General features: G+C 44.1%; 3 protein-coding genes across 4 annotated transcripts; 1 reads left to right on the forward strand and 2 right to left on the reverse strand.

Moving 5' to 3' along the window:
- The first annotated feature begins 213 nt into the window (after positions 1-213).
- On the forward strand, positions 214-1,714 carry LOC120958669 (deoxyribose-phosphate aldolase). The gene is made up of 4 exons (XM_040381624.2): positions 214-315; positions 387-503; positions 591-1,171; positions 1,239-1,714. The coding sequence occupies exons 2-4, from the start codon at positions 476-478 to the stop codon at positions 1,560-1,562; spliced, it is 933 nt and encodes a 310-aa protein (XP_040237558.2). The 5' UTR covers positions 214-315; positions 387-475; the 3' UTR covers positions 1,563-1,714.
- Positions 1,715-1,757: 43 nt separating this feature from the next.
- On the reverse strand, positions 1,758-4,684 carry LOC120958670 (uncharacterized). 2 transcript variants are annotated; one of them, XM_040381625.2, is made up of 3 exons: positions 4,077-4,684; positions 2,275-3,023; positions 1,758-2,118 (listed from the first exon to the last, which is right to left on the reverse strand). In XM_040381625.2, the coding sequence occupies exons 1-3, from the start codon at positions 4,092-4,094 to the stop codon at positions 1,977-1,979; spliced, it is 909 nt and encodes a 302-aa protein (XP_040237559.1). In that variant the 5' UTR covers positions 4,095-4,684; the 3' UTR covers positions 1,758-1,976. The 2 variants fall into 2 exon arrangements, with proteins under 2 accessions (XP_040237559.1, XP_040237560.1); XM_040381626.2 differs by having other exon boundaries at positions 1,989-2,118; positions 2,351-3,023; positions 4,077-4,681.
- A 4,583-nt stretch (positions 4,685-9,267) lies between these two features.
- Positions 9,268-10,155, reverse strand: LOC120959185 (uncharacterized). Its single transcript, XM_040382394.2, has 2 exons — positions 9,950-10,155; positions 9,268-9,868 (listed from the first exon to the last, which is right to left on the reverse strand). The coding sequence occupies exon 2, from the start codon at positions 9,866-9,868 to the stop codon at positions 9,503-9,505; it is 366 nt and encodes a 121-aa protein (XP_040238328.2). The 5' UTR covers positions 9,950-10,155; the 3' UTR covers positions 9,268-9,502.
- Between the last annotated feature and the right edge of the window lie 16,361 nt (positions 10,156-26,516).

Genomic DNA, 26,516 nt, shown 5'->3' on the forward strand with positions numbered 1-26,516 from the left:
TTATTCCATCAACATTATCTAAATGAAAAATTTATTTTGTACGCATTAGATTAACGTTAAAACCCGTCACGAAAATGAAAAATTCCTAAATTATTTTTCAATCATCTGCTCCACCATATCTCATCAATATACACCTTGGGCTCTAGCTGTCAACGAAGCAACCGCCACCAACACCAATAATAATAACAACCACAACAAATCCTCATATTTTCTGGGAAAACAGAGGCTGTTGGTTTTTGTTCCTGGTTTCCCCGCATTTTGCTGTGTTACAGTTTCGTTGAACACATCCAAAACATTATCCTTCGGCTTTCCAATGTAAGTAGTGTCATATGTGTAACGCATATCAATGTTTCCCTGCGTTCTAATCAAAAATTTATTGTCTTTAGCAACTCGATTTGTTATCAGCCGGTAAGCCAAAAATAACGCACACAGCCACACAACAGCCGCCACATAAACTGTACGGAAACCGATCGAAATGGTGGCCAACGTTGCAATTCCTTACGGTAAGTGACGCTGAGCGGCACTACTGTTGCCCAATTTGCTCGAATTTAATCCGTTTCCATTCCAATTTCCACTCCACCTTCTTCTAGACGCGAAACAACTGTCCAACGTGCGGGTCAATCTGCCCAGCGTGGTCCGCTCGGTTGACCTGCTAACCTCGGCCCTTATCAAGCGCGTCACCGATGCCGAACTGCTGCAGTACACGCTCCGGGCGCTACAGCTCACCGACCTAACCACACTTGCCGGCGACGATACGGAGTCGAACGTTGCCCGGCTCTGCTTCCGGGCGGCGTACCCCTTTTCCAACCTAGCTGCCCACGCCCGCATGAAGGGTAAAGTGCACACGGCAGCGGTATGCGTGTACCCGAGCCGCGTAGCCGATGCGCACCGCGCGTTGACGGCGCTGGGCATGGTGGACCGTATTCAAATCGCTTCCGTTGCGACCGGCTTCCCGTCCGGTTCGTACCCGCTGGAGACGCGCCTGCAGGAGATACGGTACGCCGTCGGGCAGGGAGCGACCGAGATAGACATTGTGATCGACCGCAGCCTCGTGCTGACCGGTCGATGGCAGGAGCTGTACGATGAAATTGTCGCCATGCGTGAAGCGTGCGGCGATAAGGTGCATCTGAAGGCGATCCTGGCGATCGGCGAGTGTGGCACAATGGTTAATGTGAGTAAAAGTGGGGAGCAAAAGCATGAAAGGGTCAATTTTACAAAATTCGATTACAAATTTGCAGGTTTATAAAGCCTCCATGGTCGCTATGATGGCTGGGTCGGATTTTATCAAAACTTCCACCGGCAAGGAGGCAGTGAATGCGACACTGCCAGTGGGCCTGGTCATGATTCGTGCCATACAGAAGTTCTACCGTCTAACGGGCAAAAAGATTGGCCTGAAGCCGGCGGGCGGAGTGCGTACGGTGCGGGATGCCATCGCTTGGATGATTATGATACGGGAAACGCTCGGCGAAGAGTGGCTCAAGCCGGAACTGTTCCGGTTCGGTGCGTCCGGGCTGCTGGATGATGTCGAGAAGCAGTTTTACGCCGTCTCGAAGAGACTTTAAAGAGCAAAGGATGAAGACCAGAGCAGTTTTTGTTGTTGCAAGAGTTGCAAAGATAGGGAAAGCTATCGCAAACATTCCCAAACTACCTCCGCTAATCCACTACATACTACTTTAACGAAGAAAAAAATACATCCTGTTGTTCTGTTTTGTAACAGCTTTCGTTCGGATTTGAAACAGAAAGAACACAACCGAAAATTATTTTAATTACTCAAACTAATTTTATTTGGCTTTCCTCTTCTCAGTTTTGCATTTGTTTGTGGAGGTTGACCATGAGTGAAACGGACGGATGGCTATTAGAACCGATGTGTGACGAGAAGAAGGCTGCAAGATCATACTGGTAACGTACGTAAATAATAAATAAAACACATAAAACAGGTAACTAATGATGATGTTTGTTCTTCTGCAGGGTGTCCTCTACGGCTCTATCCGGAAGCCCGTCTCCGGCGAGGAGCTGTAGTTGACGATACGGAACTTGCCCGAACGCATGTAGTAACCGTAGCGACCCCGCACGTTGCCCTTACTATCGCGCTCCTCTACGTGGAACTGACGATTCTTCCTGCAAGGTAAATGGGGGGATGAAACAAAATTATAAAATTAATACCCTATAGATACAAGCTTTCAAACACATAGATTCTTAAAATTAAGGGTGCAACACACACACACACACATCACACATCGGTGCAGTTAGTCACAGGAAAATCACCACAATTACCCTTCACCCGTGTCATAGCCAAACTTGTAGCTGTTCGGCCCATGGTGGCCATGCATTTGAAAATCGATTCTAGCACCTTCGTCCTCGCCGGCGACGCGTCGCGTATACTGGTCCACCCGGCGGTTCCGGCTCGGCACAAACTCGCCCCGGTTCAGCTCCTCCAGCCGCAGCGGCAACAGCGAACGGGCGGACGCCTCCGACTGCGCATCCTGCTCGCCGAGCAGTGCACTGGCCAGCAGCTTGTCCAGATCGATCGCGTCCAGGAAGAAGGTATCCTCCTCGCTCCTCGCTGCCTTACCGGCGGCGGCCACCTTCTCCCCCTCGGCGTCCTTTTCGGCCGTGTCGGGGTTCTTCAGATTGATGAGCTTCTGGGACGGGATGTACTTTTTGCCCTTGCTTTTCTTTGGCTTGATGGCGTAGTAGTTGGGTTCGCTCTGCTCGACCGGCGGTGGCAGCAGCGGCTCGGTCAGGTCGTCCCGCGATGGGCTATAGGAACCGTAGGATGTCGTGTGGGGAGAGCCGGTTGATGCGCTGGGCGAGCCGGTCTCCCCATGCGCGAAAAAATCTACCAATTTCGATAGCTCCTCCAGCTCCTCGTCCTTCGGCATCACGCGGATCATGTACTGCGGCTTGTCCTTCGTTTCTTCTGGCGCGACCACATCGGCCCGGCTCGTCACGAGGGCGCGCGGTTTGCTCTGCTTGAGCGGGGAGGCAGCGAGCAGCGTCGCTCCCAGCAGACAGGTTGCGATCTGCAGGAAGGAATGTAACGAAAGAAGAAATTATATTATTGTTAAAACCGTATTAAAAAGCAAAAACAAATTAATTGTCCACAGTTGAATAAGAGCAATAAGTGTCAATGCGTGCACGTAATACCCCAAAACGTCCGTTGCAACGCTTATTCTGTTCAAAATTCAGCCCGATTGCGTCCGGGGCGTGAAAGCGGAGCGTTGCAACAATCGGAGCCCGTTTGAAAAACATTTCGCTTCCATCTCGCCTGCTCGCCGCACCACAGCCGAGGAAAACTCGACACAGCACATAACAAGCCTCCTCCAACCTCCCCCACCGTACGTTACAAAATGTGCCAGCTGATGGCCAAATTAATGCACTCTCGGAACGCGTTCGCCTTCTGTATAGAGGGAGGTTTCTGTGATGCAACGGTTCGTGATGTTTATTGTGGCGCTTTTCTTCTCCTGCGCCCTCTTGTTTTGCCTTTTGATTACATTCAAAGCATCTTCTGTTTGTTATCAAATACATAAAAATAGTATTCAAGAGAGGAAGAAAGATTGCATCCGGCGCGCGCTTTCCGGAATTGAAAAGAAAGATGTTTGCGCACATGTAAAACCACATTTCCGTTACAACGGTGTTACATACAACACACATAATAAATAAAGCGGTATTCGTCGTGTTTCTTCATTCATTTATTGCTTTGTGCATACGAACATACACGAACAAACTGAGCATAATTATATGTTGTTGTTGGCCACTGTAGTAGAAGAGTGCTTGTAAAGGCTGTGAAAAATTGTTCTTTTGTTACAGTGAAGAGCGTTGAGCGATATTGGGCTCGATCCAATAACCTGTGGTATGGCAGGAATCGTACTACATGATTGCACCAATGGAGCACTTTGAAAATGGATCGTAACGTTACCATCAGTATCCAATCAAGGTAGCCTACTACGAGTTTAAATCTTCACAAAATTCCACTAAATCCTAGAAACACTTAAAAATACACTAATTAAGTCCATAAATAGATCGAAACAGTCAAAATAAAAATAAAATAAAATAATACTCGAAATATTCTTTACCACAATAAGCAACTTCATGTTGTAAGAAGGCTGGGGGTTTTGGTTTTGATAAAATTTCACCAACTGATCACTTTCACACTGTTAATAACACTTTCTTCCCGCTCTCTCGGTTTCTCGGACAGGGAACTCGCTACGCACCAAGTGGTTTCTGTATCACAAGTGGCTCACAAAATCTCACCAACTCAAATCGAAACGATTAAACAACTTCACTTGCACTTTTCCACCGCTTTATTTTTTCGATACGATCCGACCTTGCCAGCTGATGTCTGTAAAATAACCTTCCACACCGGCGTGCAGACGGTACTTATAGAACACCGTTATGCCGAGCGGCGTCACTTTCCCCACTGCGCTAACAGCGCCAACCACACTGGGGTGGTCGTGTGGCGGAGAGGGAAACAACGAGGCGAATTTTCCTCCCACTCGTTCAGTGGTTCGAATGTAAAGAAGTGTAAAAAAAACCAAAACCAACTCGAAGCCGGCAAGTACGAAAAAGCACTTTTAAAACAATTTCAAACCGAAAAAAAATATGATTGGAACCGTGAGCCACAGTGAGCCTCCCCGGATCCGATCTGTCCGAGAGGTGTCACTGGAGTTTGACGTTTGACGGCACTAAACGGCCGCCTTTATAGCGGCCGACAGGACCTTTTGTTCCTAGCCCTTTCTTGTGTTCAGTGCCCTTTTTGCTCTCCTTCCACCTTGCAATTTCCGTTTGCGGGGTTCGACAACTCACATATCACAGCAGCAAGAAAAAAAACTGATCATCCCACCACCGCTTGATGGATGATGGCATGAGGAAATTGGAAACCAGTAGCTCCAGTGGAGAGGGAGAAGAAAGGAAAGAAAAAGAAACACATGCAAAAGGGAATGGAAAACCTGAAACCTCTGGACAAGGCGAGGGCGAGATCTTTGGCCGCTCAGACACCCGGCCGGATCGATGACATAATGTTCCTTATTTTCCGTGGCGGGAAAGTGGATCAAGCGCGCACCATAAACGCGAAAAGAGGGAAGTTATGTTGAACTCGTTCCGTCAAGATTGTGGCATTGTTGGAATTTATGTAGGTTTTTAATTACAAAACTATAAATCAAAACACTCTATATTTCAAATTCGTCTTTTTTTGTACAAGCAGAAACAAATAAAACCGTCGATCATCGACTCAAACTCCCTCATGGGAAGGTTAACGCTTCTTGTGTGATGCGATATGGCAATAGGAAAGCCAACCTACCATATAACCGAAACCGACCTAATCCATCTCATATCATCATTATCCCCTTGTGTGCAGCCTCTCGCCCAGACCCACGGGGTGGGTTGAGATCGTTGAGGTGCATCTGGGCCAACCATGTCGTGCATGTTTCGCCACACCGCCACATTGAATGCTTGCTCACCGGTTTCACGCTACAGATATGGATATGTAGTTCAATATTGCCGGGTTCACACACAGACATACAGCTCGCACAACCTGTCGGTTAAATAATTTAACTTCCGCGAGACATAATTGTCATTATTCAGCGCTCTTTCGCTCTCGGAGCAGGTGCGCAGGGTGCGTTACATGCACTCCCTTTTGGTGGCACATGCACATGCAGCTAAAGCTGTGCAGCCCTTGCTCGCTGAACATGGGCAGGCCAGGGATCATTTCCTGCTGATTATGTGACAAAAGTCGCGCACATTTGTTGCCAATCATTGGCATGTACGTGTGTGTGTGTGTGGGGCATGTGAATGGGATTTCAATCCAATGATCTAAATTATTGGGTATGATCACCACATGTTATGGGTAGTAAGGTCGATGTGTTAATACTGTTCACATCATTATGTGATTGAGAGACAGGGGAAGAAGTGTTTTCCACGCACAAAAGGGAAAATATAATTTACTTTCCAGCACCTCTCAGCACTTGGTGAGAGGCATGTAAATGCCAGTGCGCCACCCCGGAAGCTGGGGGCGGATTGTGGGCCCTTTCTGTGCGCTGGATTGATATAATTTTATCTTCCATCTGACCGGACTGACTGCTGGAGGACTATTGTGCGTTCGGAAAGGTGATCATTAAATTCCCGTTTCTCATTTTCTTCCCCGTTGAGTGCTCCATGATCTCCATGTAGTTGGCAAGCTTGTTAAAATCGATCGCGATCGGACGGCATGCTCCACTCCACTCATCCGGTGGGCATAACGCTAGAAGCAAATGGTCCATGCTCTACGTACAGGTGTTTATTTTCTGTTTTATTCCACCAGCCGCATAATCGATTAGTGTGCTTTCCTGCCATTCGCTTCTGCGTTCGCGATGCTTGAGGACATCGCACTGAACGGGGAGTATTGAATATGTACATGGTGTGTGTGTGGCGGCGTGTGAGATGAAAAACAGCGAAAGCTGGAGGCCCAACTTGGCCGCAAATGAGAGGGAAATTTGCACCGGGCTTGAAGGAAGGGGGGAAAGTGCTTTTCCTACCCCTAAACCGGGTGCAGCCATTCGTTTGACGCGTCGATGATAAGCGATGCTACAGCTGTGGCAGCCCGACCGCCCGAGATGTGGAAACCACCGATCGTGTGCGAAACGGGTCGATCGTTGTACGGAACGAAATGGAAAACTCGCAACGGAAGGGATACGCGCGAAAGTGAGTGCGTATGAGAAATCTCGGACGCATTGAGGGCCCTGCCTCCCCGTTCCGTGCGGAACGGCTTCTTGATTCGCGGTTGCATAAGTCGCCACGGGAGAGGAAGCTGAATTTCCCGCTGGACTGTTCGGTAGGATCGGTAGGTCGGAAGAGAAACCGTAGTTGTGGGGGGCAGGGAACGGAGTGGGCAAGTTGCAACCCATATTAACTCGGTTAATGGGTGCACGCGCGGGCTGGGTAGTATTACACCTTTACGACCAGTTCCTGATGGGGCGCATGGTGGCCCATAAAGGCTTCGATCAAGTGATGGAGTAGATCATTCGTTTTTTTTGTTATAAAATTTCTAAGATAAATTTTTAACTGAGTGAATGAACAACGTCCCATTGGTTTGATTGGGACAAATAAATATAATCAGTTCGAATAAATTTCTTATATTTGGATATCTTTCTTGACAATTCTCGTTCCTCCTTAGCCTGGAATTGAATTTGAAAGCAATAATCAGCGAAATTAATGACTCTTTTGGGTACAACCGCCAACATCGCCCAATATCATGACATGGCCAGTGTCACCGTCCAGTGGCTTTCGAGCGGTGCTCTCCATCTTTTTTAGGATCACGGACCACTTGGCTTTTATAATACATTTGCCGCGACCCACATATATTTAGAGCATATATGTTGTGGCCTTAGGTCAAAGTTGTTTTTTTTTTTCAAAAATGTGTTTAAATCTTGATATGCCTGTTGAAAATTTAATCTTATATGAGGTTTAAATATACACGATATGTGTTGTAATAAGCTTTTCTTTCAAAAAATCAATTATTTTGCGGACCATTTCTGTTAACGCTACGGCCCTCATGTTGTAGACCACTGCTTTAGAGGATTCTTGAATCTGACCAACTAGAGAGACATCTGCTTGACATACGTATGTGTATATCCTTAACTAGACAATAATTTATATCTGCGTCTTTATGTCCTGCAGTTTCTAATCCATTTTTAATGTTCCTTCTCTCATAATACAAATTAACTGATATTCTGAACATTTCTTCATTTTGTTCATTTTTGTTTATATTCTAGTAGGATTCATAGGAGTTAGAGAGAAGAAGAATCAAACGAGAAATTAAAACAAGTGTTTTGTTCAGTTTCTCCGACCAAATAAGCAATTATGCCGTAAGTTATGCTATTAAACCATTGTCATCCAGATGGCGCCACCGGTTTATGCACAATTTGATAAAACTCTCCATTTTATCCAAACGTAACTACCGCACACGCACCGTTTAAATAACAATTAAACAATCAATGTAAGGAGATAAGCCGCTACAAAGTGACGATCATTATCCCTTTTCCTTTTGGTAGCGTTTTGTCACAAAACCGCACATCGACGCTAAACTCTTCCCGCCACAATCACATGGCGTTACGCTTTCCATACCGTTTCAGTGATGTAGCGTGCCTTTGCTACTACTTTGCAGAATGCATCTTCCAGTCGAGGCACACACACACACACACCTGTTCTTCAGGCTCAATTAAACCTCCTTAACCCCTGCGGTGACATAACCCGTGCGATGAGGATTCATTTCAAGTAAATAGAGAAAATGGCTGTGTGGTATTCAAAACTCATGCCACATGCTCTGATCTAAGCGTTAGTTAGATTACACGTGGGATATCAGCTGTGTACAGCTGTTAGTATTTAGTCATTACTCTTCACCCCCACTGCAATATTCATAATTAACAGTGGTGGCAGCCTAAATGGCGAACATGACGACGGCTATGACGGCACACACAAACATCGGAGCAATCGGACTCGCGGGAGTCGTAACCGAAATGGTCACGCATCAGTTCCTCGCCTCGGTGCGCAAACGTAGGCTACCATCGCACAACAATGTGCCCAAGGAGTAATTGAATTATGACCTATATTTGCAAAGCATTAGAGTGTTGGGGCATGAAGCTGGAAGCGAAGTCGCCACCAACCGCCACGCGACTACGTTAACATCTCGTTTCGAGCGATCCGTCAAATGCTTAACTCCTCCGTGTCCATGCTCCGGTATACGCGAGTGCGCTTGTTATGTACGTTTTGCGCCGGTAGAAATGATCGTAATGTTTCGTTCTGCTTCGGAAGTCAGCTGGAATAATGTTTTTGGATGGTTTAATGTTTGCATGTTTGCGTTTGAGCAACGGGAGAATTAAAAAAGGGAAAACGCTGATCTGATCACAGGGCTCGAGAGGGGGGATTTCGGTAAAAGTCTAACCTCTTGTGCCAGTCTCTTCTACTGGGTTCGCGGCTAACATGTAACCCCCCGCCTTGCCATTGTGATACAACAAAAGTGACCGCATTTTAGCACATACTTTCACGTAACCCGACGACTGCTGCTCAAGCTTTTAGCACACAAACAGCGCTATGATCTAACGGTAAGATCAGCCGTAGTAGCACACACAACGCCGCCCACAACCCGGTTGCGGTCGATTGGACACTGTAAAAGTGTATTATTATTGACACGCTGTTTAACGATCGATTCGAACGGCTGCCTGCTAATTGAGTCGAATCGTTGTCTCCTGCTTAGTACGCCATTTAAGCCTCAAGGTGTACTGGGTAGTCTCATTCGTTTCTTATGATTGTATTTATTTTCAAAAAATATTATACGGCACAGCATAATAATCCGATCAATCATCTTTAGCAAGCATATATGTAAAAAATCACGCGCCCTAGTATGAGATAAAAAGCGATCCCTCATCTCCCTTGAGGTAATGGAGTTGTAGTATTATCTGGCTCTGGCTCTCTCCATCTCTGTTATTCAGTTTCCGTGCGGTTCCTACGCTGCTATCCCTGCGCTGCTTCAAAAGCATTCGATATTGTTTTTAATGTCGTCGAATATCTTCTTCTCGATCGACGGCCGCACGATACGATCGTTCGGGACGGACGAGCCGAGGCTCAGGTACACCTGTTTCTTGAGCCTTTTGGCCAGCCGCTGGGCCAGATCCTGCGCACCGCTACCGTCCGGTGGGCCGATAATGGTCGTGCCCACCACTTCCGTGCCGTTGTTTGCGTTCGGCATCGCTACCGCCATCTCGTCGAACGTTTCCGCCTTGTCCTGGCCGATGTAGAACAGGACCGAGTCCTTCATCTTGAGCACGCGTATGTTGTACTGCACCTCGCACACCTCTACCTGGGCGAGATGGGAGTGAAAGTTTGGGGCGACCATCTGAAAATGGGGAAACGATTGTTGCGCTTAACCATTTTGTGTGCTGTTTTGCAGAAGGAAAGCTTTCGCTTTTTTCTATACCTTTTTGTAAAGAGATTTGAAGGGTTTTCGGCTGGCAGTGGATGTAAGGGCGAAGTGTTTCGAAGAGCGCTTTGTGATTTTCCTTTAAAAGCAATCGATTTCCTTTATTTAAATGACCTTTTTTCGAGTGTTGAAGTTGTTTTATTCCGGCACCGAACGGAGCGCGTTTAGTTTGTTTGGATGACCGGAAAATAATTTGTTTACGTGCGGTCTGATTTGACAGCCGCCACCAATCACCAAGGGAGACTGTGCGGACATGTAGAGTAATAAAAAATATATTTTTTTTTGTTACTGAAATTTAATTATCGAATGAATTGTTTTGATGAAATGAAATTGATAACATTTAGGATGTTTTCAATAAAAAATAATAAGGCAAGAAAACATGTAACGAAAATAAAATAGACCAATTTGATGCTCATGGGTAGCTTCCGCTGTGTGAAGATGTGCAAAATGATGGTGAATTTAGCCAAGACAACTTACTTCGTATGGTGAACCAATAGATGGCGCTAGTAACCAGTTAGAAGAAATACGGTGCATTGAAAATGGCATGGAAATTGTGCATTTTAAGTGCATTTGAGATTTACAAAATAACCTTACTCTAACTGAGACTACGAATCAATTAAATTGATTCAATGATTAAATGGATTAAAAGAGAATCTCATTGTCTTTGGTTGTTTCATATCAAATCAGGAACATTCCTAGCTTAGTGCTTTTGAAATTGAAGTCCTTTGGAGGGAGACGCTCCAACGTCGAAGACCTCATTCCTAGTAACAACCTCTTTTTCTAGTAATAATGAGTGTAGAATTTATGTATTCACCACCCACTGTTTGAGTCGTCAGAATGATGCGCAGGAATTTTCCCTTTTCTTTTTCCCTGAATGAAAATTCAATTGTGAAAACAAACCCGCACAATAGTTAAACACAATTGACACACTTTCTCAAAGGCCCTATTTGAAACGTAAAACCATTCTACTCTAATTTTGTATTTTTGTATTTCCTCTCACCTCTCAATCTCGTTTGCAAAAGGGAAGCACCATTGTAGCGTTGTTTCAATTTTCACTCAACATTTTCAACCATTTTCCCCCCGAACTCTCAACCCAATTGCTTAAAGGCTTCTGTTTCGCGTGTCTATACATTTTCTACCCGATCAGGGTTGGACGGAGTTAAAGGATATTTCTGCGCCTTTCTACCGACACTTTACTTACCGTGGAAGGTTCATCCTCCACGTTTTGTCAGCAGCGCGGAACGGAGGCGAACATTCCGCACAAACTTCCACAAACGGGGAACGGGGAAAACGGCACGTTGGAGAGCAAAAGGACGATCTCCCTGTTCCGCAGATCCATCATGCCACACGGAAAGATGAAGACGAAGATGATGATGTGCTTTGAGGCCGCCGAGAAGGATTGCCTCGGCCCGCTTGCCTATGAAACGGCGCTATCCTCCAGCGCCTACTGCTCGTCTTTCCTACTGCTCTCGTCTATTGAGTGGCTTTCTGGAATCACAGCGGAAAATGGTGGCTTGCCGAATGATGGGGTGACGGGATAAGACGGGAAATTACGAAGAAAAAGGATGCTCGTACCCCGTGCAATGCGCTGGCAAACAATAGACAGAGTTTACTTGCCCTCCGTGGTGCTGAAGAGAACGCACAGAATAAAAGCCTTTCCTGCGATGGATGTAGGCGTTTCGCGCAAAATGGGGTAGAAGAAAGCGTGCAGCACAACACAGCAGCAAAGACTACCAAGAAGCGTTCATCTCACGGCTTCATGCTTCGGCCGTGCCCTGCGGGGATAATGGAGTTTTCGCTTGCTTTGTTTGCGAAGCGGTTCTCCATTTTCTTCTCGCTTCTCCCATAAAGCGGGTGTCTTATGGGGAGGAAGCGGGAAGAAAATGGAGAAATCGAAATGGTGAAGGTAAGTTTTCTTCAACCGACGGGCTCAACCCTACGTTGACACACACACACACACAGACACACAGGGAGGCGCAGACACACTTTTTCCGGTGGGTGAACGACAAAAGTTCGCTTTCATCCTGTCGCAAACCATCCTACCCTTCCCTCGCTACCCCTTCTGCCCTCCTTGCTCCATTCGACCGTCTTTTCAAAGGCGAACATTCCGATGGAAATGCGTTTTATTAACCATCAATTGCGTGGATCAATTCATGCGCGCGAAAACGGCGTGGCGTGTGTCCTTTTGTTCGTTCGGTGGGGTCCTCCCGGCAGGGGTGTTGGGGAGCGAGCGTTGGTTTGCGAAAGAAAATGACGTTAATGAAAACGATACAGGTTGTTTGGCGCGTTGAATGGGCGCGCGGGTGTTCAAGTAGTGTGGCTTAGAATAAGACGTGGCGTAAGGAAAGCCCTGAGTGGGTTATCAGGTTTTGTAGCAATCGGGGAAAGATGATATCTACCGTCTTCTTGGCGGCATGACGATTATGGGAGTGAGGTGGGGGATATGGATGAGGTAAATAGATAAGTGCTAAAACGAATAAAACACATTGGAAACAAAGAAGTATCGCCCTTTAACCAACGTCTTCATTGGAATAGATTTAGATAAGTTTAGGGCTGCTTGAACACAGCTTCAAATATGTCATTGTTTATTTGTGTGAAGTATGACTTCATTTTTGTTTTTAATTTACTATTTACTGATTACAGTATAACATGATGCTTAACCTGAACTTTAATCAGCAGCTTTAATATACATAAATAACATTTTCCTCTAAAACGTCATTTTTCTAATTTGTTGTGAAAGACATTTTGGTCATTTTTTATAATATATAGTAATTGAATGAGTTTTTGCTTCATATTAATTTAAGTTTGTATGCGAAACAAGATTCTAATCTGAAATTCATAATATGGTCTACTCGTAACGGGCGTTGAACACTATCATCTCATGGACCAGTGGTTAAGTCCGAAGTCGGTAACACCGCAGATGATGCGATCGAATCTCATCTGATGAAAAGATTTTGCAACACAACAACACAAGCAAACAGTGATATTTCGCTTGCAAATTAGGGTATAGGGTAGTAGGGTAAGTGTGCCAATCAGTGTTGCGAACGGTGACGTTCATCGACATAAAATTGTAAACATTCATTCGATTTGAAGCTTCCCATTCCCATCTCTCTCTGTCATTTGACATTCCCGTCAAAAAATGTCATTTGACATGAAGACATTTTCAAGATACATTCATTTGACATTCGCCAACCTGTATGAATCGTGAACTGTGTCGTATTGCAAACGGCCGTATTCATGTCAAACTACAACAGAGCGTGCGGTGCAAAGGCTTTCATTTCACTAGTTTTTGTTATTTCACTAGAATTCAGCGACGATACACTTCATAATCCTCCGATCGTATCGATTTGTGTTGTTCAAAAAATGTCAAATGACATTCAGACTACATTGTTTACATTTCATGTCATTGCATCAGCCCTGACGGTAGCGACACGAATGAATTTCGTTTAATGACAGTCGTGTCGTGGAAGCATTGAATGTCATCAGCCAAAAATTATTTTGACCGGCTGTTTACGGTGACTGTCATGAAAAATGTCAACAGTTAACAACACTGGTGCCAATTGTGGTGTTATAAGCGCCAATTATATGGCTATAACGAACACTATTTTTGCTCTAAAACAGTCTATTTGCATTCTAAAACCACGGAAGGATTTTTCATTTCAAATATGATCATTTTAACACATTTGTGCTTTATTAGTTCCGTACTGCTCACTTCCGTTTGTTAAATATCACCCGTTTAAAATGTGTTGCCAAGATGTTTGGTATCTCTTACCATTTTGCTAAGAGCAGCAGCACTGTAGTGTATTAGCGATTTTCAAGCACCTAACCATATTTTTATCTCAAAATCATCATTTTGGTGCTAAATATTAGTTATATAACGACTCAAAATCTACCTAAATTTCATCGAAAATATTCCTTTTTTCCGTATGTTCATAATTGGTACAACTAACCTTCGGTGTACCAAATATCGCAGTATGCTATGGATACTTTGTTAACAACTGTCGCTTTGGTCGTAGTGCTTAGATTACAAGTGAACAAATCGGGGTTTCTCGTTGTTATTTTCAAAATATAAAGTGTTATTTTGTGTTTTAAGCATCATTTTCTTGGAAAATTATACAACATCGAATAAGTTTCATCAAAATAACGCTGTCTTGAATGACTTCCATACGAAAAAAGGTGAACTCTGAACGCCACTCGTGTCGTACTATTGCCAAGTGCGCTCTTGTTCTTCTCTGATCGATAATTAGAGCATAATTGAAGCGTTGAGAAAATGAGTTCTAAATCCGACATAACTCTGAACATTCCCAGTATCTCAGTGCATTAAAAAATTAACACCGAATTTAAAATATGAACACATAAAAATCTTGCCATCTTTCATCATCACTGCACAACCTTTTACAGCTGGAAATGGGTCATTAAACTAGAAACGGGAATCAACGGCTGCCCCACAAAACACTTGTCGGAGAGAGAAAGTAATAATAAAAGGCAAAAAGACAAAAAAAACGTAATAAAAAAAACATACAACAAACACTTTACACAATAATTTGTCCATCTTTCAGGCATCGCTGAGCAAACTAATTGCAAAAACCATATGCAAATACTCACCAGACCCTTTTTCCAAATCCTAAGTACCACCCCATCGCACCCCATACACAGCAGCACCCCTTTCAGTCGACCACATCCATTCCAGCAACACAAGCGGGAGAACCTGCTCTCCGTGTCGAGTGGCAAAATATTAAACACAACTCCTCTTGTTGCGCTAGCTGCTGGCGCAAGGGGATTGCTTCTTCCCTTACGGCCAAACCATGCTCGACACCCACCGCGTAACTAATCTGAATTTTATTAAAAAAGTAAATAAGCAAATAAAGGTGGAAGAACGGAAAACAGTGGGAGAGTGACAGGTTGCAGGAAGCTGTAAAAGTACCGGAAAACATCACCCAAACCCATCCGCATCGTGCTGCGGGGACTGATAATTGTTTCGCTGTTTTGGTCGTGCTAGACATGCAAGACGAGCAAGTGCAATATTCCTTCCACGTGGTACTTGTTTGATGGGAGGGCTAAACACCCCCTCGCAACGCTCAGCTGCAACTAGCAGGAAGCAGGAGTCATGTTTATCGGTTTGCTCAATTGAATGGAAGGAACACGGGGTGAAAAGAAGTGGTAAACACGTGCTTGCCCTAACCTTCTACAAACTTCAGCCTATTGAGCATCACACCACGCTCGCACACTCATTGATCCTTTCGAACCCTGCGCCTTTAACGGTGTAACGGATAGGGCGAATTAACTTTTATTTAATAACCTCCGGATTTTGAACCCTCCTGCCTGTCGCAGGAAGGGGGCCACTATTGATTATCCTCGCTCGCAAGGGTTGTGTGTTTTCCTGTGCCATCCTGTGAAGAGATTAGAAGCAAAATACCCATCAGGAACAACACCAACAAAAAAAGCGTGTCACAAGAACTCCTCTCCAAGCGCTTGTGCACGTGCACTTGTACTTGTACCATGCAGAAGATGATGATGATCATGATGATGATGATGGTTGTCGTTGCGCTGACTTCCAACATATTGCACCCTGGGCAGGAAGCTGCACCAACACGGAGCTGGCCATTTATCTTTGTATTAATTTTACGACAACGATGACGACGACAACGACGGCAACGGGGACGACTATTAGACGCGTCCACCAGTGAGGTTATGAAAATTTTTATTAGCTTGTCCTCTGTGCACCCGCACACTCCCCCTCCCCCTGGTGTTAGAAAGAAGGGGCGCCTCGAACCTTTAGAACGGTTTTATCATAAGGATATAATAATTTTCCATCCCCTTGTGCCCTTCCTGCTGCCTATTGTGACCGTGTGCACAATTTATTACCGTGTGCACACCATTCAATGGCAGGGAGACGTCTCATTCCGCCGGATGACGAATGGGTGTTTTGTAGGGCCCGGTACGTCCGGTATGCCCGGTTCTAGCGTAGAATTTTGCGTTAAAAATAGACACATTTTATTATTTAACCGATTGGGCTGACTGTTGCCGCGACAACATACCCCGTTGTGGTCAGTTTAATGGGGCTGGTTGGGAAGTTGGGAAGCTGGACAAGAACGCGGGAAATGTGTTTTAGTGGTGTGTATTGTATTTTGGAAATCGTTTTATTACCATCGTAGGTCGCAACTTTGTACAACCTATTTTGAGTTCTTATATGTTGAAATAGAAGTGAAAAAATGGGTTTTTAATGGAATATTATTCCTACACTTAAATCAATAGTAAACAATAAGTACATTTACTAAACTTTGTTAAAACTAGTAGACTTTTTTATTATTATTTTTATTATTATTATGATTATGGATTATCATTATTATTATTATGATCATTATAATTGTTATTATTATTATTATTATTATTATTTTTATTATTATTATTATTATTATTATTATTATTATTTTAATTATTATTATTATTATTATCATTATTATTATTATTATTATTATTATTATTATTGTTATTATTATTATTATTATTATTATTATTATTATTATTATTATTATCATTATTATTATTATCATTATTATTATTATTATTATTATTATTATTAATATTATTATTTTTATTATTATTAATATTTTTAATTGTTTGCAACGAGGACTGTACAACAAAAACTTAAAGATAAACTAATTTAATTCCCATTTGTACTGTTATAACTTATTTATGGGTTATGGCAATTGATACAAAAGTAGAATATAACAGCAAAAAAGTTAAGTATATTTGCATAACTTTAGGCGTTATACATGCTTTAGTAGCTAAAGCACTAGATCCAAAATGTGTAGTATCCTTGCATACCTTTAGGCGTAATCTATTATTTAGTACGTCCTAGACAACTGCTTCAGTGAAACATTCACTGCTTTGAACAGAAGATTTGAAATTTAAGCAAAACCTATCCATTTTTACTTACTCTTATGAACATTGTACTATATTGTTCTATTATTCCTTTGTTTCTTACATTTACCATTAAATATTTAGTACAATCTCTATAACACCTCACCCTCACAGAACATCATTGGAATGTTTATACGTGTTCCAAAGAAACAACTGCCCCTTAAACGATTAACATACATAGTAACACTACCCTTCAGATTTTTACAATTTATTCCACCGAAAGTGACATTCGGGCGGCGATTTTACACACTTCGTCCAAGAACCGTACAATCTCCCAAAGCCCTTCTCGCTTTCTCTCTCTGCGAAACATCGAACCATATCTTCGTCTGGACGTGTCCGTTTTTCCACTCCCGCTTTGACCCGCCGATCCCAAACAGCAGTCTATTGTTATGCTAGAATTTTATTAAAAACATATGAATAGCGATCGTTTTCAAAATTACTAAAAACCCACCCACTCAACCCAACCATGAACGTGTGTGTGTGTGTATGTCTTTGTCGACGAACGAAACTCTGCATCTTCAGCAACGAACCGTGTTCCCCCATGCCGGGCTACACTTGTTCCCTGTTTGTCCCTCCTGGCATCCTTTTGCCAGTGTGTACTTTTATTAGATTTTATTGGAAAACGTTTACCCTCTCCAGACAGCAACGAAGCAGAAAGCATCCTTCCCTCCCCCATGAGGAGCACATGAGGACCAGAGGGGGGGGGGGGGGGGGTGGAAAATCATTCAGAGCACGAATCGTACCAAGAACCACTTCCGAAAAAAGGGTCAGTTCCGTTTCGAAAGCAAAGGATCCGGTAGACAATGCCACCCGAAAAACGACAGTTCGGATACGGTTCAATGCAACGTGTATCGCACATACAGCCGTACAAGTGTGTATGTGTGTGTTTGTGTGTGCGAGTTTGGGATATGAAGGGCAGACAGCACACTAGACAGCCCGGAAAAAGGACCGTTGTCCCCCATTTATTTTTCGGCCACCGGGAACACTGTGCAGCATCTAAGGGAAATGCACACACACATACACACACGTATGGACATGGTAGGATTTGAGGGTGTCGATTTCAATAAATTTTGCCGCTCGAGCAGACGGAGAGATTGTCATCGTCACCCCATCAACCCCGGTTCGTCTCGGTCTCGTCGGTGCTAACGCCGGAACATATTCAGCAAATGGGAAAACTAATAATATAAAAAAAAACCAAAAAGCGATTTGTCCAACTGATTATCCCTCTCAGTTACCGGGTGGGTGGAAAAATCAAATAAGCACTTCGCCCGACCGTCCTCCTCCATTGATTCCCCGGCGGTACGCACAATAATCTCGTGACGCGTGAAGCGAGGTAATTCACGTGTTGTCAGGATGAGCCGGCAAGCCCGGGCAAGGACCTGTTCCTTCGACCGGAGACACCCTTCTTCCCAGGCAGCTTTTCGTTCTAGCAAAAGGGGGCGATTTCGATGCGCTCGATGTGCCATTTGTCATCGGAAGTTATTATTAAAATGAAGAGTGATTAATGTTGGATTTTGTACGGGAGAATGGGCAGAGAAAGGTTCGTGTGTGTTGGGTTGGGTGGAATTTATGAGAAAAAGCACAAAGACACTTCATGGGTGTTTGACGATAATGTAAGAAGGAAACAGGTGAGAAAAGACCATTTTTGGTGTAGAGATTATGAGAGCTTAATGGAAGATTAAAAGGAATAAAAGGCTGTTTTGTAAGAGGATACCCAAGCACTTCCATGACACAAGAAAGAACCCCAAAATCCACAATTAATGTATAATGAGACAGCAGGCTGTGCATAATTCATGTACAAATTAAAATAATTCTTTAATAAAATCCCGAAATTTGAATCTAAAGAGTATTTAACTTTCACGAATCACAAAACACTCAATATCCCTCCTACAATGAAGCTGTCAAAACCGATACACTACAATTTGACAGGAGCGTTAAATTACCATGCAAATTACATTTCAGATTTAAATCGATCGTTACATCCAGCACCTTGCAAACACTGGAAACCATTCCTACCAAGCTTCCCAAACGCCTCAAACTCATTTAGCAGCAACCTGACAACACCTCTGCGTGTTCCTACCTTCCATCATCGATTTAATTGCGCAAACTTACCCATCTCAATCGACAGGCAATCATTTATCCTTAATTCCAATGCCGCCAACCGCACGCAAACACTTTGGCGCTCGCGCGAACTGAACGATAATCGTCAACGCATTCGACTTGCCCCCGGGGGGGGGCGACGACACGACACATTCCTGTTCATGAAATTGCGAACAAATTGAATTCACCCATCGGCAAAGCGGAGATCCGGCAGAGGCCCAACCGTACAAAAAAAACCAAAATATAAATACCCAATTCCGCGTTCGAATCGCCTTTACCCTGAAAGGTATACCCAGAAAGATCATTTAAAATTCAAATCAGGCTGCTCCGGTTCGTGACAGCCACCGGTGTGGTGGCTTTGGAGCAAACCCCACTCGCTGGAAGTGGCAGTGGATTTATAAAACCCATTTCGAAGATGTTTTTGTCTTTTTGCACAACTCTCTCGCATAAGCTCTCCTCTTATCATCATCATCCCCGGTGTGGTACGGCGTTCGATTGCTGCATGAGCATTTCTGCTTCCTGCGGGAACGCGATTAAGCAGCACTCTTGCTGAATGCATCACCTAAAGGCGCTATAAATAAAGCAATAAAGCGGCATGATTGAAAGCAAAGGCTACTAAACGATGCCGGGTGGAATCGGAGGTCCTTGAGTCTTCATCCTGGGCACCGTTCCGAGACCTACCACGAAATGTTGGATGGGAAATCTTGTTAGCACGAAAGCTTCCGCGTTTACACATGCACACACCTCCGAACCAAGCCGGCGATCGGAACCTGGACACCTGGAGGAGGGCATGGGAATCCGCTCAGTGCTAATAAATATTTACCCTTATCGGCGAGCCTTTCAGCGAGCTGCAACAACAAACAGCAAAGGATAAGCTCCCGGCTAACAGAAGCCGATTCCGATAAAGCTTCAAGTGGCCTCTCTGGTCGCAACACATACCCGGTCCAGCCATTCGTCTGAAAGCCCAAACAGTGCTAACAAGAATCACCCTCGGCTTTGAGACCAGAGACCGAGTGACTCCAAAGAATCGACACAGAAAGATCCACCAAACAAAGTCTTGTGTCTTGAGCACCGCCGCCGCTGCCCGCCGTCCAAGAAACTCATTCTCCCGCCCGATCGGTCGTTATCATAATTGAGTTGATAACAATTTTATTTGATTCCAGCGGGCCGGCACCCTCGCCTCGGTTCGGACGGTAAAACCCATTAGCATTTGCGTACGGGCGTACCAGCGGTGCCGAATTTATTGATCTCGAATGCTTTACATTTTACGTGCCGGTAGCTTAGATATTCTATCTTATTCGGCCGGTTTGTGCCGGACTTGCCGGATTGCCACCCAAGTTGCGCTGTTTTGCTAGAGGGAAGAGTGTGGCCAAGAAAAAGAATGTTGACTTCGGGCGGTTGCCATGTATTGTTTGCAGGCGGTGTGGTATCACTACCTTCGACGTATCGTGTTATGTGTTTTGAGCGTTTGACTGAATTTTTGGGAGTTTTCCCAACGAGCTTCACTGATAATGGATAAAGGTCGCTTGATTGGCTTGCTTGCCGACGGTGTGGGACGTTAGGTGCGTTAAGCTTGTTGATTCTTTGTTTGTAACGGGAGGATCATCGGGGCGATCGTGTTGGGTTTGATTGTGTAAGAAAAGGGAAGTCACTCTAATTTAAAGTCTCCGTATGATGGATTATTTCGCTTATGTGAAGATCTTTAATGTCCTGTAATTCTTGATAAATGTTATGTCCTTTTAATAAAAGAGCCTTTTTAAGTCGATTTTCTAAGTTGCATAGGTCATTTGATCGATTTTGACTATCATGAATCATGTGCAATGATGAGTCAAAGAAGGCCATATTTCAATATTTGTTGCCTTGGATACTCCAAGCGTGTAGTTAGGGCTATGAATACGAATTTCTCTTTAGGCTGTAGATCACTTTGAAGATCATCTTCGAAAGACTCTACTCTCTGAATAAAAAAAACTACATTTGCTTTCCATCTCCATCTTTAAATCTCCAATTCTGAAACCTTCAAAAGCCTCTGAAGCTTCTGAAAAGCTATTTGATGGCGATTGAGCCTGATTTCTTATTCGATGAAATATCCCATCGATCCAGCTTGGTATCGTAAATCGTAATTTGGAAACTATCGATACATCGGTCCAAACAACAAACCAACAAACCACAACAATCCGCTCGGACCACCCCAAACAGTCCCGATAGGTGCCAGGTTCTGGGTGATCGTGATTGTCAACCAAAGACACACCGCCACTAGAGAAGCAGCTCTCACGCAGCTGATACCTGAGAACATCTTTAAAAAAACGAACAAAAGCAAAACAACCATCAGTAAACATAGAAGTTAGCTGCGGCTAGCTTCTGGGTTCTTGTTGACCGCCGGGTGCTTGTGCTACCGACGAATGCCAAACAAAACCTCCATAGAACCTATTGCCCATTAAGATAACGCCGCCGGAAAGGTCCGTTGGCATAGGCATATACACGGGCGGCTAAAGAGCCCGTAGTCAACGGAACGGTTTACAATGTCTCTCTCGGTTGTCAGCGAGAATTAAGATACTGCTCGGTTCCGTTTCTTCACGGGCAGGTATAAAACCGCCCGAAGATGCATGTCCTAGCAAATCTAGGAGCGACGGTCTGGTACGGGAAAAGCCCGATAATTAAATTAAAAAACGCTCCGTAAAATCGGTCGTTTTGGGCTTCAACGGGATGTGTGGTCAAAAAGCCACTGCCACAGGGTTTGGGTAAGCTCAAACCATTCGTCTAACCCGTTGTATCTTTTTTGGGGCGGGATTTTATGATATGTTTCGGGATATTTTTACTACATTCCAGTTTAATTTTAATGAGAGAGCGGCTGGGATAGGTGAAGACGTGCGATGGAGTTAGTGTTTGCTGCTGCTGCTCCTGCTCCTCGTGCTGCCGAGCGAGTACGCGCGACCACGGTCATGTTAATTGAGTAGTTTGAGACATTCCAGCGTCCCGCGTCCGGTAAAAAAAGACACACATACGCACACATGCCGGCCGTCCGTTCAGTTGGAATCGGAATTTGAAGCAGTTCATTTTTGATAATTTTCTGTCACAAATGTACACGCTTTCTGTTGCTGTTGCTGCGTAAGGTATGTAGTGGGTAGTGTGAGTGGGTTAGGGCGCTTAGCAGACATTCTTGCTCGTCGCACGTCAAAGCCGTGCCAGACAAAGCGGGTGTGGGACTTTACGATTGCCGATATAAGGAAGCGAAAATAAGGGAATTAAATTGCATTGTATAGATTATTTTGAAAAGCAAAGATGACAAATAGCAAAAGGAAAAATTATCTTCAGAGTTCAATGGGATTCAGAACTCAAGAGATTATTTTAAACGCATTTCAAGTGCAGAGGCACTGAAGTCTACTTATTTCTTATTTCCTACGTCCTCCATATTTCCTGTCATTTTTTTAAAAAGATACTATCTGTCATCTTCTACAAAGACTGATTGACAGTAAGATCCCTCTAGCGGAATAAATTACAGGTCTGCTTTGATCTTCGGATATCTTGACCCCCAACACATGTCATTTTCCACAATTTTAACCATAATTTCCTACTTAATTAAGCACATTCAAATAAAGCTATTAATATTAGCTCACTGCGATAAGATTGTATTTCAAAGTTGATTTTTTATTCATTCCTTATCAATATCATAACCCAAACCCCCTGTACCTGTACAACCTATTTTATGATTTACAACCTTCGACCCCTATCAGCCCGCTATCTATAATTGTATGCTTTTCAACAGCGCATCAACGCAACCTTTTCTTATCAATACTTGCTGCACCGAAGTCACAACTGGAAATGAAAAATAGCTCTATTAAACTTCGGTTTTCCATTGGTTAAGTAGAACTCACCGAAACGTCACGCTCCGATAAGCGCTTGTTGTCGGTTGTCGGTGGGTTGATAATACCCCCCAAAAACAGAGCCCTGCCGCAAGGGTGCTTAATTTTCGTGGAAAACAAACACCCATTTGCGGGGCATTGAAAAACAACCACCGTAGATGAGAAGAAACGGGGATTATGAAAGCATTGAAAACACACTCACCCACCTTCATCATTCGCTATTGGTTGAATCGAACAGCAAATGAGAAAAGCCTTTTTCAAATTTCATTGCTGCACCAGTGCACATAACCACTGAACCCCTTGTGCCGGGGTGCAACGCTGGGGAGAGAGTTTCGAATGCACCACGCTTTGCTGCACTGGGGCCTAGAAAACTGGGACCGAGAGCGTGTGCAGCCCACGGACGCTGTATCCGCGTGGTAATTAAAAGCAAACAGCAAATAAGAGAGCTGTGCGCACTAATTAGACGGTTGTTGGACATTTTTGTTCATGCGTCCATGCTGAGGGGCCCACTGTTAGTTTCTTCTCACCGCGAAGGGTTTTGTCTGTTTGTGTGCTGTGTGGGGCTAACGCTTATTTTTTTTATGGATTTCTTTTCTCCAAGCACACCGAGGGAGCATTTTCGCACGGCCATTAGACGCTTACGCGAAAGTCACGCGTAAAAACAACCCTTTGCTGCTGCTATTGACGCTTTATTAAATTTCCCCACAGACGCCCGGTTCACTTTTCTTCGTTCCCAGCAGCTTCTTGCACCAGGGAAGCGGGAAGCGATTAACATTTTCGCAAAGACCGTCTTACACCGGGGGGATCTTTACCAGTGAAAAGTGCGTCACGATTTCCTCTCCTTTCGGGACGATAATCTCAACGAGTTAATGATTTTTTTAACTACTCAGCCAAGCTTAGCTACCAGTGGAGAGTCCATCAATCATTCAGCCGCAAGAAACCGACCTGCCCGTTTTGCTTTTATGTCACCACGTCCTTAACAATGGACGGCCATTAGCATTAATGCATAGCTCCAAGCGGCTCACGGCAGCTCCTTAAATTAGAATATAATTAAAAGTCACTCAAATAAAAGTACTCCTGACAGCAGCGGCGGCAGCAGCAGCAGCACTGCCGTCGAACACAAGCCCCATACAAGGATTGACATCCTTCGCTCGGTGTACTACAGCTCTTTTACGAGGCAAGGTACGACACGGCCACCATTTTTATAGCACAACCCTGGCGCCGTGTTTATTGTTTTCCCTCCTATGGCATGGCAAAAGGTCCTTAAACTCTTTTCCCCAACCCATAGCGCAAGGACAAGCCCGTGTGCTGCTGACTAGGATCGGGGTGTGCTGGCTGTGCGCAAGTGGCGTGCTCCGTGGTAGGGTTTCCGTAGAAGAATTTATTAAAACGACCAAAAAACCGCCTTGCCGGGGGGAAGGGTTGATTTTATTTAATTATCTAGCGCGGCGCTACTTGGCGGGAGTTATGAGTGCTAGGGTGAGCATGTTTTTTTTTATGTCTTACCTCTTCCTTGGCTTATTCCATTTCTTTGCTTCGTGTGCGTTGTGTTTGTGTCCTTCCTTTAATTACTTCTCTATGATGCTCTTCCATACCCTTTTGTTATACACGCTTGATTTTTTTTCCTTTTTTTCAATGTTTTTTTTTATTTCTTCGCCTGCTACCACTGTTAAAGATTCCTTATCACTCTGCAGGGCCCGGACGGAGAAGGGGTTTAATTATCATGCTGCGCCCAATGAGCGCCACGTTCGACATTGTATGGCGATTTGTATCCTTGTTTCTTGTTCGACATCATCGTACCACGGGAAATAGCATAACACCAGCAGTGCAGGATACAGCCAAAGAATGAGCCATCGAGCCATTGTCGCACTAATGAATTGCTTGTAAAAGTCGGAAGGTTTATTAAAGGTACCAAGTAAAAGGGATACAAAATAATAAAAACCAGTCCAGAGCATGTCTTTTGAGCGTAAAGGAAGTATGAAACGGTTTAAAAAAGACGTGCGTTGTGTGCAGATTAAAAAGTGACCGTTTTACATGGCCAACACGAGGACGGGTTCCTTAGTACAGTTGTTAAAAGCATGGCACCTGTGAAACGACCTTCTTGGGTTCAAATCCCTAATTTACCGTGCTTTCAAACATTATTCAAACTGCAAGCAATTTGATGAAGACATTCAGTTTTAACATTGTTCAAATTATGCCGCACATAGAATCGATTATACCATAGAATCTCAAAGCAATGCACCGATAATGCGCACGCCGATTCGATGCACGTTCGGTTGCGGGGAACCCTTGTCCAACAATTTGCATTCAGTCTCAGGCATTTCAATCGATTTGCCTTCATCGTATCAATTACGTTCCACGAATTTGCGCTCTCCTGCACACAAGAAGACAATTAGACACCCGCCAAAACACCGCAATCGTGTGGCCCCGACCCATCATATGTGTGTGTGTGTGTGTGTGTGTGTGTGTGTGTGTGTGTGTGTGTGTGTATTTGATCGACAGTCATCGTGTTGCCATCAAACACGGGCGCATCATTAGCATCATCATACATATGTGCTGCATTATTGCAAAAGAGATACATCTGGTTAATGCGGGCAGCAGCAGCATGGCTTCAGTGAGCATTTTCGTCGTGCTTCCGGACTTGGAATTTGGTTTGCAATTTGCAATTGCACATACCCGATGACTTCGCTGCCACCGGTCTACCATTGCCAGCGTTTGCGATTGATTTGTCTCGTGCGTGCGTGAATTGTAGGTAGATAAATCATTTCCCAATTCAATCGCTTCGCCGTTTGATACTGTACTGGCAATGGCAACCCTGAGGGCTCACGCCTTCTCATCTAATGAACCGGATGTGGGTAAGGAAAGTGTAGGTTTTAATTAAAATTTCACCAACACCACCCCAAACTAGGGAGCTCCATTTCGGATGGCTTGCGTTTGCTGCGCAGCTGCACCGATGCAGTTGATCGATCAATTAGGAATATTAGGAATTTTGTCTTCGCTTGTGTGTGCTTGGGTGCCTGGGTGCTCGGAGGAAAACGCTCGTCGTATATGGTGTGGAGGCAAAGCCGTCGCGCTTTGGAGTCGGTTTCCAGCCCTACGCGGGGTGCTAGCTAATTTGTCTACGGACGTATGCGTGAAATTCTACTCCTTTCCTTACGTACGCCTTGTTTGCAGCTGCACCTGCATTATATATGGGCAGAAGGTAGAAGACGAGAAGGTTGAGCGATGGCTGCGTGTATGTAGGCCCACTGTAGGTTTGGTTGGATGCATAGGAAAGTAATGGATTTGGTCTGCTAATGAAAGAGGATTTTAAAACTGGTAATTAATTAAGTATGGAATAAAGTGGGGCACATTCCTACAAGCAATCGATATGGAAATTATAAAATAAGGGTGTTTCGTTGTGTTATTTTCCCGTTTTCGTGTGGGACTTAAGAGTTTGTCAAACAAATATGTTAAATATGTTATTTATTTCAAAGTACAACCAAACATTTGCCGTAATAATGGAATAAATAAATAAATAATCAATGTAGTTATTTTCATTGCAACTAAATCAAATTTATGAATAAAGTGTACCAATAAACAAATAAATCAATAAAAGAAACTTACATAAAACAAAATAATAAAAAAAACTCAGTACAGTAATTTCCATTCCCTATTTCATATTCCATCCTCAGACCGTA

The sequence above is a fragment of the Anopheles coluzzii genome, chromosome 3, assembly GCF_943734685.1.
Source record: "Anopheles coluzzii chromosome 3, AcolN3, whole genome shotgun sequence".
Classification (NCBI taxonomy): domain Eukaryota; kingdom Metazoa; phylum Arthropoda; class Insecta; order Diptera; family Culicidae; genus Anopheles; species Anopheles coluzzii.